The sequence below is a fragment of the Protopterus annectens genome, chromosome 2.part0 (genome assembly GCF_019279795.1).
Source record: "Protopterus annectens isolate FY-2018-M chromosome 2.part0, PAN1.0, whole genome shotgun sequence".
NCBI lineage: Eukaryota > Metazoa > Chordata > Ceratodontiformes > Protopteridae > Protopterus > Protopterus annectens.
The window spans coordinates 137,416,293-137,435,056 of NC_056728.1; the positions used below are offsets into that span (position 1 = coordinate 137,416,293).

The 18,764-nt window shown below is 41.9% G+C and overlaps 1 protein-coding gene across 1 annotated transcript in view; it reads left to right on the top strand.

Moving 5' to 3' along the window:
- MAIP1 (matrix AAA peptidase interacting protein 1) overlaps window positions 1–18,764 on the top strand; it is a 75,831-nt gene that overhangs the window by 34,345 nt on the left and 22,722 nt on the right. Inside the window, exon 3 of the mRNA XM_044060629.1 lies at window positions 4,703–4,829. Within this exon, the coding sequence (XP_043916564.1) occupies window positions 4,703–4,829 (127 nt within the window). The remainder of the gene's footprint in view (window positions 1–4,702; window positions 4,830–18,764) is intronic.

Genomic DNA, 18,764 nt, shown 5'->3' on the forward strand with positions numbered 1-18,764 from the left:
CTGAATACATTGGAGTGAGGAGGAGGAGTTCATAGCCAAGTACTAGGCTAGCTGCCGTTGTGGACCATTTATTAAGCCTAGCCAATTTCTCCTATTGAAAATCAAACACTGTACCTCTTGACTGTGAGGTAAATGCTCTAATGAGCACATATCATTTTAGCTTGTCCAGGAATTTGAATAGTGATACTTTTGGGGGGGTATTTTGTTATGTAATGTGTAGGGTTAGGGTTAGCATTAGTGTCAAGATTGGTACTGGCACCCAAGTAAGGTGAAATTTTAATGTGAATAGTAAAGATAATGAAATAAAATAAGAGTCCAGCACTTTCTAATGTTTAATGTGGAGTGCTCCCCTCCTGTGAAGACACTTTCTCTTACTATCCCCATTACTTCTCCAAGCTCACTGCACTTCAAGTCTTGCCTTCACTTTAAGGTGGCACAGCACTGAAATAACATTATTTAAGGGTATATGGAAGTTCTAGTGCATTATGTGTGTATCTGATATTTTACTGCATTACAATTTGAATTTCATGTTTTCTCTCACTTTGATGCTGCATGTTTTGGTTAAGTTTGTAATATGGAATTATTTCAGGAAACTGTGTCTGAAATATACTTTATTGAAAAGAAATAAAGCCCCCATCTCCACTTCAGTTGCTGCTTGAGCTTGAATGACTGTAATCGGGGTTGCCTGACCATGGGACTTTCTGCCACTGCTCATGTTCATTGTATTGGATTACTGCTATGCCTTTTCCTCCTCTGTCATTTTCCCCTTATGCTGTGAATGTTTTTGCTCATCTCTCTGCATCCTAAGACATTTATTATTTCTCAGTCTTATTGTGACTGATTGTTTTTTTTTATATGTACATAATCATATTTATGACCTTTTTATTGGTGCTGTCAGTATTTCAGTTTATCTTTTATGACTGTGTTGCCTTCTATTGTCAGTACCTGTACCTTAACTGCTTTGTCTGTGCCCAATTTTTATATGAAAATGGGCACCTTGGTGTTTAGCATGCCTTAGTAAACTGTCTCTAGCCAGATATGGCACTTTTTATGGCGAGAGGAGTTGCAAAGAGTTGATTAAGCATTTGGATCTATTAAGCAGCTCTTACTTCAGCATGTTTGATAAATCTGAACCCTTTCAGTCTTCATCAGCCTGCCAGAATTTAAAATGAGCTACAGTCTCCAAGTCGAGGTTACTATTGTTGGAGATGCTGCATGGATTTGTTGTAACCCTATTTCCATTAACATCCTCAGAATTTGTCATGCATCCTGAAGTGGTGGATGAAAACTGTGGCAGTGAGAGCCTAACATGTTTTCTACAAGCCAGAATTTTCATCCCTTGAAATTCAAGTGTTATGAAGAAAATACTGTAGACTTGCCTACCTTTGTCTACAAAAAATATTCACCCGTAGGTATAAAAGTGGTATGGGAATCTTTTACTAAGGAACTGAAAGGCATAAAACCCTGTACAGTCTCCAAAGTATACTATGCATGTGCTGTGGGAGAAATAACTATTCTGAAATGAGGAAGTAACAAGGGGGATATAAAGCAGTGTCTCAGAAGTACTGCTTTAGTGATTTTAGATTTGAAACCTTTATGTAGGACAGGGAAAGGGACAAAATGATTTGTACTGCAGGTACTTCCTGCCTTTGATTTGTGTGCATGTTTATATCACATCTATGTTTCAAAGCCATATGGAAGAAAGCAGCATGTTCACTCAGGGCAGTGGCAATGTAATAAAACTTCTGTGGCCGTGCTTTTTAGGACATTGGATCCCCTTATTTGTTATGGGGATAGATGGTTAACACTGACATTTTTTTTGCCCCCTTTTTTTCCCCTTTCTTGCTAGTTTGGCAGTTCTGCAGTCTAGTTCCAGCTGGCCTTAGGCACTAGTCACTACCACGTTGTCTTGTGCTTCAGGGCTACTGGTAAGAACTCTCAGTAGTCACTGTTGGATAACCCTGGTACATTGCATCGGGAGGTAATGTGTTCTCTGTGAGAGGTCGTCCTTCAGGATTTATCTATGTAGATTAGGTAGTAGGAGCTTTTCCATCTTTGAGGAGTTCTTTACCAAGAAGTACTTTAACTTAATTATAATTGATAGTTCACCCTCAAATATGCAGCCAGGAAGTTACACATAAATTCCAGCCTAGTAGCAGTAGGCCGTTAACCCAGCCATGTGAGGAATGTTTGCTTACCCTAAAACTCCCAGATACTCAATGTGGACCACATGGTACATGTTTCTGTTTGTGCTGCTTTGGTCTTCATGTTTACCTTTGTCATCTAGTATGTACCACTAAGTCAGGGATGCAAAATGTGTATTCTCTGGTGACGAATGATTCTCTGATGTGTTGGATCCTCTCTTGTGTTGGGAAAGTGTAGCCCTTAGAAAAGGGGACTGTACATACTGGTCCCCATTGAATACAGGACCCCACCTAGGGTCCTCCATTGTGTCGGGGACTTAAAACTGTTTAGTGCTAACATTCTCGTTTTTTAATCTCTGAAAATAGAGTTGAGACAAAATCTCCTTCAGGTTTAGTCTCACAGGTGGTCCATGACATGGTATGTAAATTAAGCATGTGTCGAAAGGTATCATGGGGTTGACATTGGACACCCCAACAGGGATATCTGTATTACAGCTTTTCACATGACTGGAAAACTGGATGTTCCATCAGACTCTTTGATTTGAAGTATTAGCTCTTTCCTTGATTGGAGGACAAAGGGGGCCCGTTTGATGAAGTAGTTCCAGGAATGGGACAGCCTGGAAGTTGACCTACTAGCCACAGTGGAGAACAGGTTCCTCCCCTTTCTTCTTGGTTCAGTAGGACAAGGGACATGTTGGTGGTAAATGTGCTCTCCCTTAATGGAAGGAAGAATTCTAGTACTCCTTTTCTTTTAACAAAATTGAGCAGTGGGGCCAAAGCTTATCCTCTCATCACCTTGTGGTGTTCAATAAGGATGTGGTTTCAGACTTCCTGGCAGTCATAAACTTCTGTTAGTCTCAGGGAATGGCTGCTGCATCATATCATTATTAATGCCATGTTATTTGGTGGAAGTTGCATTAAGTGAAGATGCCTTAAAGCCTTCAGCTCATCAGACTTGTACTAAGTGGAAGAGGTTTAACATTTGGAGGCCTAAGCATCCCTTCCTACCTCATATGGTTAGTTTACAGGTGTTTGTGATGTATCTTACTTTATTGAATTTGGCCTAAATTAACCCATGGTCCTCTTGTATGATTCAACCATCTTGATGCATCGTAACTTTGGGGAGAGGACCAGAACTACAGCTTACCGGTATCTTGTCAAGCAGTTTCCCAAGGACTTATTATGTTTGCCCTGCTTTGAAGAACTATTCCCTTCCTTGGACTTCATGAATAGTAGACTTGCCCATCCTGTTTTCAGACCACTTGGTTTAGTGGCTCTGAAGTTAATTTTATGGAAGATGCTGTTCTCTGTAGCCATCCTTAGTACCCTTAAAAATGTCCAATTTGTGGGAACCCAGTTTGAGTTGGACTAACCCATGTTTTCTCATGAATACAGGCACAGAACTGTTCTTAAAACAAGTCCTGGCATTCCTCCTTTTTTTCCTTGGCTGTAACCTAAGGAGAGGATTTGCTTTTACTCTTGATGTGCACTGCCAACTCCAGATCTGTCTGAAAAGAATGTACAAGTTCAGGAAGACAGACTATTTTCTCTTTAGCTGGGGATGAAGATGGACTACTACTGTTGGCTAAGTTACACTGTCCAGGTGGATTAGTAATTGTAACAGCAGATTGCTATCCACCTGGTAGAATAACGTTGTTGCCTTTGACTTCTGCACCAGACATGTGACTTCTTCTAGTGCCTTTTTGATAGCTGTATCCTTTGCAGACACTTGTAGCCCAAGCCACTGTACCCAGGCTGCTGTGTTGGTTCACTGTAGTACTTAAAAGCCATTGCATAAATAAATTTAAAAGTGCTTTAGCCCAACAGTGAACTAGGCCTTCATCAGGCACTTAAGTCATGGTCACTTGGTCATTGAGTTATACCTTTGTTTTTTTTTTTTCCTCCAAGGCATTAATATTTATCCTGATTTTAGAATTTGGACCTTTTAGCACATCAGGGTTTCAGGACTTTGCATTCCAAGCCCTTTTCGTTATTGCCTTCCACTGGCTGTATTATGCTTGGCAGGTTTTATGTGGACTTTTTGAAAGAGTTAGCCACTGCAGAGGGCTTTCAGAATTGCATATTACAAATACGTATGTATCATACCAGTTCTCTTAGAATGTTCTCATATCTGGGTGTTTATTACCATCTTGCTGTCCCACTATAACCTCTTCATCCAGTACCAGGTCATGGAAGTCCTGTGTTATAATTTTCCTTTGCCTTGTGCATTTTCAGTCATGCTTGCTCACTACATGAGGTTGAAATGAGAAACACCCGAGCATTGGACATTCTAGTTTGGTGTATAGGGTCATGTGCCCTCTGGAGGTAGCACACCTCTGGGCATGGATCTGTGAAATCTTCATAACTGTTCTGAACTTTAGATAGCAGAAAGAGGAATCCAAACAGTTTCTCATCACAGAGCACTATCTACCACATCGACTGAATGAGTACATACATGTTTTTCCCCCCATCATTATAACAGTGTAGTGTATTAGTGCATTTTATATGAATATCATAAAACGTCTGACTGCATCTCTCAATTTTTTTTTTTTAAACAGACACTTGAGAGAGTGAAGAAAAAATGTCCCTTACTGTCTGATAACCATAAGAAGGCCCTTGCTGCTGATCTGGATGAAATCATGTATATGACTCCTGGAGATGTAGGGATATACTACGATGAAAATGGTATGCATTTGTTACATCCACTGAAGTTGTATCAAACAATAAAACTCATTTTAATTGTCGGTTGAATGCATTTTTGACAGGCACCAATATTTAGTCATGGATAGAGCCTCGTACATCTCACTCTGCAAATTAGATATTTTAAAACGGAGTTGGAAATATGGTGTTTTAAAATTATTGCAATTCTTTGTATGTCATTTCTTCATTCAACTGCAAAAATGTGCTTCAAGGTATGAAATTATACTTGGAACAAACCTGCTTTGCTATATCCATTTTACACATAACTTGTATCTGTACTCTGGACAGGTGTGGAATAAGTTACTCGTATCACCTGCTCTATGTCCCATTATTTTTGTTTGTTTGTTTAACCATGGTAGTGGACTGATTATTTACTCCAGGTACAGCCTGGGCTGCAGATAGCAAGTGCAGAGTAGCTAGTAATGTGGATTGTTATATTTATTGAATTACAGGCATTTACATATGAAAGGTAGGTAGTTGTAATGCATGATCGGTAACATTTAGTATAGGAGTTTGATATACAGACTGTTTGTGTGTAGGGAACCACAGTACTTTACAGAAACATGAAAGGAGTAAAAAGTATGATGTTCTTCATCTCACACATTGCTGCACCTTTTACATGGGGGGGTGTCCACCTGTCCACGGTCGGCGAATAATAAAGTATAAGGCTGGCTTGCGGGTCAGGGCGCATTTAACTGGTCAGGGTACAAATCGGGCCGGCCGGGCATGACGGCAGCCCCATATCCTCAGTCTTTTGAGCAGTACGTGCAAAGCAGCATTGTCTGTGCGGGGTTGGCATCTTTTCATTTTTCGATTCAGAGTCGGGTGGTACTGATATACCAGTTGCCGTTTTTCTTGTTTTTTTTTCTTTTTTCGGTTCAGAAGTCATTTTACCGGATGTCAGCGTTGGTTAATAATTGCGGAAACATGTGGGAAACAGATATTACCGCCACTTTTCGTATTCGCTTTTAGCGTTCCCTTTGCTTAGGGCCGTTGTTGGCTGTCGCTCTTGTGCTAGATTTAATGATTTTCTATAAAGAACTATAAAGAGAAGGGGGTTTGTGCAAGGTTAGTCTTTGGGAAGCGTAATGCCTCGGGATGCCGGATGCCGAGCTTCAAAGCCAGAACAAGACAGTTAAGCCTGGGGCCAGAAAGACCCGTCTGTACGGGGCCTGGTTCGACCGGGTTCTTCGATTAGGTGGAGGCAGAGTGGAGACCGGGAGATTTCCTTGAGTGAGACAAGTGGAGTGCAAGATGTGGCCTCTCTTCTATCTCATAAAGTATACTCCAGGCTTTCTGGGCTTCTCAGGTTACTATCCTTCCCTTTCCAAGGTGGCTCTCCCCACTCCTTCTGTTACTAAGGCTTCTCCCAGGGGCAGGCCAGGTTTAGGTCATTATGCCTTCCCCCTAGCTCTTCAGGTACTATGCCCAAGAAGCAAATGCTTAAGATTTGAAGACTTTGGATTGGCCTGAGCGTTCTATGCTGAGCTGGCTTTGGGAGGTGGAGCCTGAGCTGGGGGTTTGAGCAAGCTTCAGATGTTTCAGAGTCTTCTGAAGACTTGCAGGAGTACTCCCTGAGTACTCTTCTGATGATTCTGATTCATCACTTCTGCTTCTACTCCTTCTGTCCATTTTTTTTCATTTTAAGTCATTCATGATTTTAGGCTGATCGTTTTAAGAGGCCGACTTCTCTCTTTCAGGAAAAGGGCATTAGTTCTGTTTTACCCCAGCATAGGCCTGGCCCTGGCTATACCTTTTGGAGAGGATGGAAGGATGTTTTTACAGAGGCTTCTCTCTCTTCCTGATTATTGCCTCCTGCTCCTCCTAAGCGGATACCACTCTCACTTTGCTAGCTCTGATGCTCTGGTTTCATTTTGAAATAAAAAAATCTCAAACTGGTGAAGTCTAAGTCTGATGCTCTGGCAGTTGGTATTGATTCATTTGGTTGCAGATTTCTGCAAAGATAGGCGGTTTCTTTAGGTGTTGGTTTTTCTTGGTTTTGCATTGAGGGCTTTGGTGGCCGGCAGTTATGCTGTGTATTTTGCAAACGTGGTGGCCACTGGATCTGAATCTTGTTGAGGCACATTTTGCTTGTGATCTTAACTTATCTGAACATGTTAAAACAAGGATTTCCTATACCTTTTGCAAAGATGTTGTTCCAAATGGCCTCCTTTGTAGAAGTCTTGAAGAAATGGACTAAGGGCAAGCGTAAGCTCCTTACTTATTTAGTAGAATTTAGCCTAGTCCAGCCTAGGCGTGGTCTTTGCAATGCTCAGGGCTAGGGTGGGCCTAGAACAGAGCGGGCAGCACCAGCTTCGGGTGATCAGGGCAGAGGTCGGGGCAGTTTCAGCTCCTTTCTCTGGCAGGGTCACCAGGAGTTCTCCTGCACACGTCCCGCAGCTATGGGCCGAAGGAACCCTTGGACTCCTTCAAAGAAAGCCCTTTTTTAATTACCTAGGAGCCTGGCGGAAGGGGATGCCTCACACGTACAGGTTGAATTTCTATTGATATCAATAGAGTTGAGCCATATAACATTCCTCCTTGGGGAAATGAAACCACAGCCCCATCTCTGTTTCCCAGGCATATACCTTACAGCCGGTCCAAGGGCCAGAAGACAGCCTCTCACAAACAGGTTTAGGGGCCTGGTACCAAGAACACTCTGCCAGAAGTGGCCTTTATCATAAAATTAAACCTGTTCCTAGTACCGTGCCGAGGGGAACACATGGAGACCCTAATTTTGGATTTATCTTTGATTAGACGCTTTTTTCATATAAGTTCAAACTGTGTTCCTGCTGGTGCAGCTTTACTCTACTTTCACCAAATCATTGCAACTGCTATCTTTGGCACTTGCTGATCACCTGCTTGAGTGTGTTGCAGTCAGCTCCAGTGTGTATTCATGGCAGTGCTGAGCTGGGACTCTGTCCTTCAGTTCTCGACGTTCTCATTCTACCAAAATTCAAGGTCAAGAAAGCCTTTAGTTTCTTCAGTGATGTGATAACTCATTTCAGACTCTATTCTGCATACGAGCAGAAGAATTAAAATCTTGACTCCTACCTCCTCCAAGGAATGTACTTTCTTTCTCAGATTGGACTATGTGATAGCTGTGCTAAGATGCCTAGGCTTGGACAAACAAATAAAGTTCAAACTAGTAAACTATCTCCAGTCGGGCTGATGTGCAGGGACAGTCTTCAGCCTTATAGGAGTTCATATCTTGTATTCTGGTGCTTCCCAAAAAGACCTGCTATGAGGAAGCTACAAAACAATCAGTCCAAAATGTAGCTGGAATCAGCACTCCTCAAAGGCTCTGGATGGCATCATTCAGATTCTTGCTTAATCTCAGAAGAATTTTTTGTACTGGGCTCCAGAGGGATGGTCACCTAAAATGGGGACAGGCAGACCGGCTAGACACGAGAAAATACCTAACATTCAGGATTCCCAAATTGAACTTCAGGGAGCTCATCTGAATGGGCGGGTGGAGCATCTAGAGTGGCAGCCAGAAGGACTGGTTCTACATAGAGCAGATGCCTCTCATTTGCAGACAGATGCCTCAGACAAATACAATTGCTGGACAAACAAGACTACAACATCTACATAACAAGAACAAAGGGACATTGCTGAACAAGTAAACATATTTTAAGCATTAAAACAATGTTCTTCGGCGAGACTTTTCCCAATTCTCAGCAGGCCTGGGCAGATGCACCATTTTAAAAGGACAACATCCAGTACAACGGTAAACGATTCATTGAGCCAAACAATGGCAACAAAACTTTGGTGTCAGTTTATTTCCCCGGTGGCATGACCCAGTTTCTTGTTTGAGCACAGAGCACAGCTGAATTCTGCAGAACCAGCAGGCAGAATTCAAAATATCTCCTGCGTGGATTTTGGATCCTCATGTATTTCAGAATTGGATTGCATTCATTGAGCTGAAAATGGGAATTTCAGTCAAATTTTGTGCAGTTTGTCTTTTCATTAAGTGCTGCACAAGTTTTGGGCGGGTTCATCCCAATCCACAGCTTGCTCTTTGGCTATGATGACTGCTGCTGCCGGTTCACGCTTGCTACACTCTCCCTTTAAAGGTACTTCTCCTGCTGCAGGACAAGCCAAGGATGATTTTACCTAATTCATTGGATCCTCCTCGACTTAACAGCCTGGCTTCATTTGATCTTTCAACGGTGAGGTTAATGCAACTTCCTTTGACCACACACACTTTGTCTGAACAACACACTAATAAACCAACCTTTTCAAGGGCACAAGTTCTTTGTTTCTAACTATTTTTCTGGCTATTTTAATTGTTTAACTTTTTCAACAACAATCCAATTTCTTTTTTGAATGTGCCAGAGTTACCTAGAGGCAGCTGCGTATATGCCAAAGATGTTCATGATTTTTATCACAGCAGATGACTCAAGTGTTTCTTTGCTTTTGCCTCTTGTGGCTCTTCCTGCATCAAGGCAGTTACTGCTTCCTTGGAGTTATAAGAGTCTACTTTAAAGTTTGATCTCATTTCAGGACACAGCAATTGGCAATCATGATTATTTAACCAGTTTTTTGTTCTAGCATTTGTGTAAGATGGTCAAGATCCACGTGTGAGGGCAAAATCCCCCCCTCCCACCGCCCTAATCCTGCTCGTGGTTGTGTGGGTTAAGTTTGGATTTCAACCCTTGTGTGCCTTGTACATTGAGCGTCCATTTGGTGCTGAGAAGCTTTGCTATCTATTTAATATTTGACTATTTCTTTTCCAAGTTTACGGCAAGTGCAGATTGCAGCTGAGGGTCTTGGCGGTTTACTAGCATTTTTTACCACACAGTGCTATAATCCTTTGCTTTCCACTTCCTTTGTCAGTGCCAGTCTTTAATAGTGGCTTAACCTGGACAGCGGACTACCCAAGTGTAAGGAAAATCCTTTTGTGGGTCGCCCAATTTTATCAGGCATTTATGGTAGGTACAAAACTGTACTTTTGGTTCAGCCCTGATTTACATATTTGTACATGTTATGTTCTATCTCATCTTTTGTGTTCTCATCTTTACTGGGATAATCTAACTGGGTGGGAGACCCATTTTCAGTGGAGGCCTGGGAGGAAAAGCCCCACATGTTAGAGAATAAACACAGTTGAAATTATTATAAGCATATGTTAAGACAGGATGATAAACATATTTAGCTGTAATATTAGTTACAGGTGTCAAAGAAAAGCATACTTGGCTATAATAATAGTTACAATTTTCAACAAGAAAATTCATAATATTTAGAAGAGTCATAACCACAATTGAAGAAACGGTTTCATTTAGCTAAACATAGCTTGGGTTTTGTATATGGATAGATAGGAGTATGTGTTGGTGGTTAAGTGTATAAGTAGGAGATGAAAGGTTTACTTAGTTTGAGTATGCTGATAGGAATGCATTCTGGAGAGTATGGTGGAAACAGTGGTTAGCCGGGATTTAGGCAACAGCAAAGCCAGTTCTTAGGTGGGAGTTAAGCAGTGATTTAAATTGTTGAGAGATAGGTATAGTTAGTGTATGTTGTGGGGTCAGATTCCATGTCCTGGAGATATAATTGGAGTAGAGAGAATCACCACAGAAGTTGTTAGCTCTTGTGACTTGTAGCAGAAGCTTGTCAGAATATCTAAGTTGCCTTGTATTGGATAAATGTGTAGAAGTAATGTGATATGATACATATGGTAAAATGGCATTGTTTACAAAATTTAGTAGTATAAATAGATGTTTCAGCAGGTCTGTGATAATTTTAGTTGTGGCATTGAGGAGGGTGGTTTACATGATTGCAGGCTTTGCAAAGGCAGCAAGGTTTTTAATTTGCAGTTTAAATCGTATTGTAAAGGGCTTTGATATTTTGATTTTGGAGAAGAGAGATTACCAAATAGTTCTAGTACGGATTGCAAATGCCTGGTTGTAGGTGGTAAGGGAATTTAGAGGTAGATGAAGCACTGGAATTACAAGAGATTGTCAGAGATAGTAGGGATAGACACTAGGATAGACCTTGATGGAAAGTTGTGGTGCAGTGCCAGGTGTGAAGATTTTTTTTTTTTTTTTTTTTGAACAAGCATTAGTAGAATAGGATCTGCATGTTCTTAGATAGGGAGCTACTTAACAAGTAAGGGAGATGGAGTAGCTCTGTATCTTTAGAGAGAGGGGAAGTGCTGCATATTTGTAGTGATTTGTGAGGGGGATGTATTTATGTAGGATTTATGGATAATAGAAAAGATTCATAAGAACAGCATCCACTGAAAATAGTGAATTAATACTGCAAATAATCTACAGCAAACAAATTAAAAAAAAACAGCATTTTTGGAGGGGAGGGGACCTGCACCCCCACTCTTTTGCATCTTTAAATATACTACAAGATTGCACAACCTTGGGGTTGGTAAGAAGAACTTCTTACCGTCAACATTTCATGAAATCAGTGTCGGTCTGTTTTTGACAAAACGCCAGATACATCAAAACTAGTTTAATTCCTATTTCACCCCCTTAGGGAGTGACAGTCAGCAGTTGTGCGTATGGTGCTTTCATAGGTTAGTAGGTAAGTACTAGGCTATCTGCCCTTGTGGGCCATTTTAAGCCTAGCCAGTTTCCTTTTAGTTCTCAAAATAACTTATCCCATTTGATTATAGAATGGTTTTACTCATCCCATGGTAGATAATTGTATATTACTCCTAATAAGAGTAATAACTGCGATCTTACCATAGATAATTTGAAGGGACCCATGCATGGGATAAAGCATTTAAGAGCTGTCTCTGTTCATTAGTAGTACAGTGGGCAGTCCCACGGTAAGTTCTCTGTTTCCCATCCATAGATCTAAGTTGCACTGTAACATGGACAAGGGTGAACTTCATCCCTGGTTTGGCAGCTATGTCTCTAATGGACTCTGATAGCCTGTAAATAGTTCATCTCCCAGGCCCTAGCTTGTAACTCTTTCATCTCCCAAGCACCTGCTTACACTTATCAGGGTATCAGAACTTGTCGGAGATGTAGGATGCATGGCTAGGCTTAAAAAGGCCCTTGTGGTCGTTAGCCTAGTAAACACCTATGAACTTTGTTTTATGTGGATTGAGAGTCTTTTCCACAACAGCAGTATTCTCTGGGAAATATGCCTGTCCCTACTAATTGTTCTGCTGATGTTGCAAAAGAGGTTTAGATCCCTAAACGGAGCATTTGTGATGTCATTTGACTTGCTGATGTACAGTAAATTCATGAGTAGTGGATCAGAGAATGCCTTGTGTGTCAGACACAGGTCACCACTAAGCAGTCAGATAGAACTTTGAGTTGGTCCATGTGGGACATGTTGTTTAGGCCTTGTATCCTTTTAGTAAGGCACCTCTGTGGGTGTTCCAGTTGTTGCAGATACATGCCAAAGTGGGAATTATATTCAGTGACTGGCCTAATGAAAGCTGAGTAAAGGGGGACAGTGACATCCTAGATCTAGACATAATCCATTTGTTTATAAGCTGTGCAGTATAGAAGGACTTTCTTACAACAGTAGACACAATTTGGTAAAAAGGTAGGTCACAGTCCACATAATCCCGAATAACTGGGTCTTCTCTTGGGGAGGTGTAATGTCAGTGTGGTAGTTCCCATGAGTAGATGACTTCCAAAGGATACAGCAATGCATTTTTTGGCATTTTGTTTCAGACCATAATTTTAATATCAGTTATTTATTTGAGACAGACCTTCCTGCAGGATGGCCAAGTCATTTGGTGATTCTGTGAGTGTTCATAGCTTACAGTAATCTGCAAACTTAGTTATCCAGAGCCCTTTGATATTGACTTTTACTTCGGAAAAGTAGATGCCAAACAGGAGAGGTTCCAGCACAGAACCTTGGGGTACTCTAGTGGTTACTGGTCTCTTTGTGGAGGTAGCTTCCCCTGTTTTGATTATCTGCATCTTCTCTGTCAGCCAGTTCGCAATCTGGCAGATAACATAGGGGTTTATTCCCAGTTTGTTTAGCTTTTCTGCTATGCCTAATTGGAGAATTGTGTCAAAAGCTTTGGCCAGGTCGAGGTATGTGGTTGGTACCATTTGCCTTCATCTGTTGCTTTGGTGACCTTTTCAAAACTAAATCCACCAGGTTGATTAAGCATGACTTGCCCCTGACAAAACTAGACTGATGCATTTCTTTATAACTGCAGAAACTTTTGGTGAAAAGTGTGGATATTGGGGAAATGTTTGTATTCTGTTTTTTTGTTTAGACACAGTTGTACCCTTTTATGATTGATAGATCTGAAATTAAATGAGGTAGTTATTTGCAGGTGTATTTTATTTAGTAGGAGTTTTGGAGTAAGTAGGATAATGTTGCCAGTAGATGTATTACCAGCTAGTAGAGAAGAGGTGAGGTTTTTGATATTTTCTAAAGTGAATTCGTTTTAGTTAATGGTCTTTTCTTTAGTGGGGATGAAGGTGCTACAGTATTAACAAAACAAGCAAGGGCTGTTATGATTGTTTCATGATACAGGGATTCCAGCTGATATTTTCAGGTTCAGCTGATAGGCTTGACTTTAGAGACTCCGGAATGTTTTACAGTTTGTGACAACAGCGGATAATTTGATTGGTTAGACGTCCACACCAAGAATATATTTCTGCTAAATTCAATCAGTGACCACTGAACAGTTATAAAGGGAGATTTGTCAGGAACATTTGTAATGTCAATCTCAAGTGCTTTCTTCACTGGAGTGATTAGGACTAGTGAATCCAGTAACCATTTAGGAAATATTACTTCATGACAGGTTTTGTTTAATTGTGCTTTGAGGAACATTTCAGTCTTTATTTAAGTTACTAGGTTTTTTGACATTGGTGATTATTGGTAATATGCCACATATTTTATTAATATCCCTGTAGAGTTAACTGCAGGAGCGTCTTATGTGCTGAGTGACGAGATACTGGTTTTGCTGCGTAGTCTGGGTGGTGGGTTTTTGCACTAAGCCAGCAAAAGGACCGTTCCTCCAGTGTATATACCAGGACCGTTGTCATACTTCATAAAAGTCTTTGCTTTGTAGATGGACAGGGATAGACAGGGATAATATATCTTTTAACCAGAATTTGGTAGTTGCTAGTACTTTATAGTTGTGCAAGTCATCCTTTGGTTAAGGATTAAGCCATTTATTGTTAATGCTACGGAAATTTAATGAGGATGCTGATTGTGTGCATTAGCTTTAGTGGGGTGATGAGAGGGAAGGTCAAGTAGGCCTAGGTTGTGATAGATGTCTGCTGTTTTAACGCTGTTACATCAAGGAATTTTATTTTTAGTTAATGCTGATGCTGGTTTCTCCAAGAGATTAACTCTTCTTATGTATTGTTAGTATGACTGATGCAATTCTGAATAACTATCAGAATTCCACTGGGGATGAGTAGTAAATTGGATTGGAGCAATATCATGTGATTATACAGCATGACAGCAGTTATTAAAATATGTATTGATTTTAATAAGATGTGGCTAAGGAAATGGCTATGTATTTAGCAAAATTAACAGTTGTAACAAGTTTACATATGTGTTTTTCTATGGCAATTTGAGTTTTATATTAAGTCAGTAATGCAAATCATTTCAGAAACAGGGCAATCTGTTTCTTGATTAGCATTAAGTGATTGTAAATGTCTGCTGTGTTCTGTTATCCTTTACGCATTTAGGTATGAGAAGAATATTGCTCACTTTTAGTGTAGATGTTTGTTCCAGTGTACTTCACTTTGATATCGAACTGTGAAGTGTTAGATGTGTTTACAGCAAGTATATAAAAGTGAAGAAGGGTTGCATGGCTGGGAATGACAATGAGAGAGAAGTGAAGTAGTCCAGCCATTGATCTTCCACTTGAGTCTGTCATTTTGCTTGTGTACAAAAGCAGCAACAGGTCTAAGCTTATGAGCATAATGCATTCTGAGCATAAGTACCAAAGGGATTTACAAAGGTATCATTAGTATATTAAATGTGAAAAAAAAAATTAATATAGTGTTAAGTAAAATTTCTTACAGAAAATGCAGCTGTAAAGTGTTTGACAGCCTGCCCAAAGGGGGAGAGATGATGTCTGGTTACTGCAAAAGGTTGTAATTTGAATTGCATGGGAGTTTTACCAACCTGTTTGACTAAACCTGCAAAATGTGTTGCTGTAGAATGCGTTACCAGCTCTTTTCAGGTGCTTTTTATTATTACCCCGATGTCCTTCAAGAATGCAACTGCAGTCATAACATGTGGGTTGTCCTGCCTCAGGCAGCCCTCGGTCGGTCGGATTCCAAAGTCTGGGTCCGACGTCGGCTGATGTCGCATTTCTCTCCGACGTCAGAGCGGCTGGAGTACATAAGCATCAGCCGGCGCCATTTTCTTCAGTCTTTCTTGCCGTGCGGTGCCCGAAGCAGAAGCAGTTTGCAAGTGCCGGTCGGTCAGCTCCTGTATTCTACGATACCGAAGTCATCAAAAAAGCTAAGTACCCCGTTGGGGACCCTTTCTTGCCTCAGCTGATGTCAGAAATTACTGAAAAAGTTAACAATTGTCTTTTTTGTGGTAAACAAATACCTCATAAGGATTTCCACTCTTACTGCCTCCCTTGCCTGGGCCCAGACCACGACGTCTCGGCCTGTGTAGCCTGTGCTCGCTTCAACAAGCGCACTCTCAGGCGCCGGGCGGAGTTCGCTGAAGATTTTTTCGGCGATAAATTTGCTTACACCATGCCGTCGGATCTTCCGACATCGCAAACTCCCAAAAAGCGAAAAGACCGGGACCGGCATCCTCGGCCCGCGTCTACCACCGACTCCACGCCAAAACCTAGCGCGAGTGCTCCGATTTCCTCTGAGACGGTCTCTCCACCGCTCCGAACCGAAGACACCGCATTACCGACGACTCCGATTCCAGACATTACTCCGACGCCAGTTATAGACTTTCCTCCGGATACCGAAACCGAGGAAATGCCCGAGACCATTGCTGTAGACAAGGTCACTCCTGCACGTGGAGCTGCCAGGCCTCCTATGGCCATGTCTATTAAGGCCTACACTAGGGCTAAGGCAGCCAGCAAAACAAAGCATATTGTTTCCAAATCCTTACCTCAGCCGACTCCGGAGACACAAATTATGTCCATGGCTGCTGATTTAATTTCCATGATCAGAGGTTCACAGGCCCATCCTGAGAGAGCATCCCAGCCTCCTCCTGATAAAAGGCCCCGGGTTGAACCCTCTGACCCTTCTCCTTCAGATGAAGACTCTGAGGGCTCTGTCCACTCTGATAGCCAGGAAGAGCTCTTCCAGACCTATGAGGACTCGGATGCAGAAGATTCCATACCTTCGGTCTCCCCTCCTGAGGATATTTCTTTTGGGGAAGTTCTGCACACCATGAGGGAACATTTCAAGTGGCAGGGTCAGGAATATTCTGATTCTAGGAAACGCCTTAGGACTTTCCTTAAGAAGCCTCAGCACAGGCCCTTAGCTATTCCTCCTGTACTTGATGTTCTGGATGATTTGTATTCTGATTCTAGTGCTACTTCTGATTCTCTTCCTCCTGCTCCAGCCAAGCCAGACAGGTATTACAGGGTCCCAGAAACTCATTCCCATTTATTCAGGGCCCATACTGCTGATTTGGAAACTATTTCACAGGGGCCTAAAGGAGTTTCAGCCTCCACCTCAAAAAATCCTTTGCCCTCCAACAGGGAAGCAAGGTCATTAGAGATGGGGTAAAAGGTTTACACATCCACTACCTTATCTATGAGAGCTTTAAATTGCCTTTTTCATATGTTCCAATATCAGGATTATCTCTTAGAAGATTTACAAAAAAACATTAGCTTCTCCTGATCCTTTAGACAGGAAGACTTTGCAGGAAGCTGTACATAACACTCAGCAAGTAAGCAATCACTTCCTGCAGTGTGGATATGATGCACTGGAAGCTTCATGTAGGGCAGCTATGACAGGGGCAGTGATGCGTAGACATGCTTGGTTAAAAGATCAACCTCTACCAGATCATGTAAAAGCAAAACTTCTGGATGCACCTTTGGAAAAGAACAAGCTTTTTGGTGCAAATGCTAAGGATGTGTTAAAGACCATCAAGAAAAGCAAAATCAGTTGAGACTGTGAAAGATTTCCTCCAGGTTCAACCCCCAGATTCAGTAGGAATTGGCCTTCAAAAAACTGGTCCTTTCCTAATCCAGAAAAGTTTCAAAGGGGTAAGAACAGACGTGGCCGAGGAAGAGGCAAATACAGAGGCTCTTACAGGGGACGACAATGGCAGCCAGGAAACCAAAGAAGTGACGCAGGGGTTTCACCTGCCCAACAACCACAAACTCAATGACTTTCCTCTACTACCGCCTACCAGGGAACAACTAGAAGCTCCCTTGGCGGAAATTATCTCTGTTTGCAGAAAACTGGCACAGACTGACAAAGGACAAATGGATTTTGGACATTATAGACTGAGGGTACAGGTTTCATTTTCATACCTTACCAAGAAAACAAGGCATGCCAAATCTACCACAACATCAAAGGGCAGAGGCTATCAAGCAAATCACTCTGCTGACTCGAATGAAAGCAATAGAAAGAGTTCCACAACAAGAACAAGAACAGGGGTTTTACTCAAGACTGTTCCTTGTCCCAAGAAAAGAATCTCAATGGAGACCAATACTGGACTTGTCTGCATTAAACACCTTTCTCATAGTACCAAAGTTCAAAATGCTGACTCTACAGCAACTCCTTCCCATGCTGGGCAAGGAGTCGTGGCTGATTACTCTGGATCTCAAGGAGGCATACCTGCATGTCCCTATCAGACACAGCTGCAGAAGATACCTCAGATTTCTTGCAGGGCCAGAGCATTATCAATTCTCAGCATTGCCATTTGGCTTTATCTACTGCGCCCAGAGTATTTACAAAATGCCTGGCTTCAGTAATTGCTCATTGCAGGCTCCAGGGTATACAAATTTACCCATACCTGGACGACTGCCTCATACAAGCGGACGACAAATTGATGACAAAAAACCTGGATTATGTCACACGATTACTTCAAGCTCTGGGATACACAGTCAACTTCCAAAAGTCAAGACTGCAGCCATCCCAGCAAATAATCTTCTTAGGAGCCAAACTAGACACAGTCTCTCAGATGGCTTACCTGACAGAAGACAAGCAAGAGAAGTTAACACAATACTTCAAAGGTTTAGCAAAACTCACCCAGATGACTGCAAGGAGATTCCTACAGGCCCTGGGTTACATGGCATCCTGCATTCTACTGGTTCCATTAGCAAAACTACACATGAGAAAGCTTCAATGGTACCTAAAAAGCATTTGGTCTCAACACAGCAACAACTTGGAGGCAATCATACCACTCATTCCATGCCTACAAAAGGAATTCCTATGGTGGGCCTCGGTGAGCCAGGAAAACACAGGTATGTCATTCAAAAAACCACAGATAACACAGACCATGACTACAGACGCCTCAGACCTTGGATGGGGCACATGGAAGGCAGGTGTATACAAGGACAATGGTCTCCAAAGGAAACACATCTGCATTTAAACCAAAAGGAAATGCTGGCAGTAATGCATGCTATCGAGGCTTTTCAACACCAACTCCAGCAAGGCCATTTAATGATACGGACAGACAACACCACTGTGATGTGGTACATAAACAAGCAGGGGGGGCACCCACTCTTACCCCCTTTGCAGACTGACAATGCAGCTTTGGGAGAAATCACTGAGTCTAAACATCCAGTTGCAATCCCAGTTTGTTCCAGGAAAAGACAATGTGTTGGCGGACAGCCTAAGCAGGAATTTCACAGATCCACACGAGTGGAGGTTACATCCGAAGGCTTTCAGACAACTCACTTCGACATGGGGCAAGCCAGAAGTGGACCTATTTGCCTCTCACCTCAATCATCTTCTACCAAAATTTTGCACAAGGACATACCATCCAAAGGCTTGGATAATAGATGCCCTTTCATTCAACTGGAACTCCCTAGCAATCTAT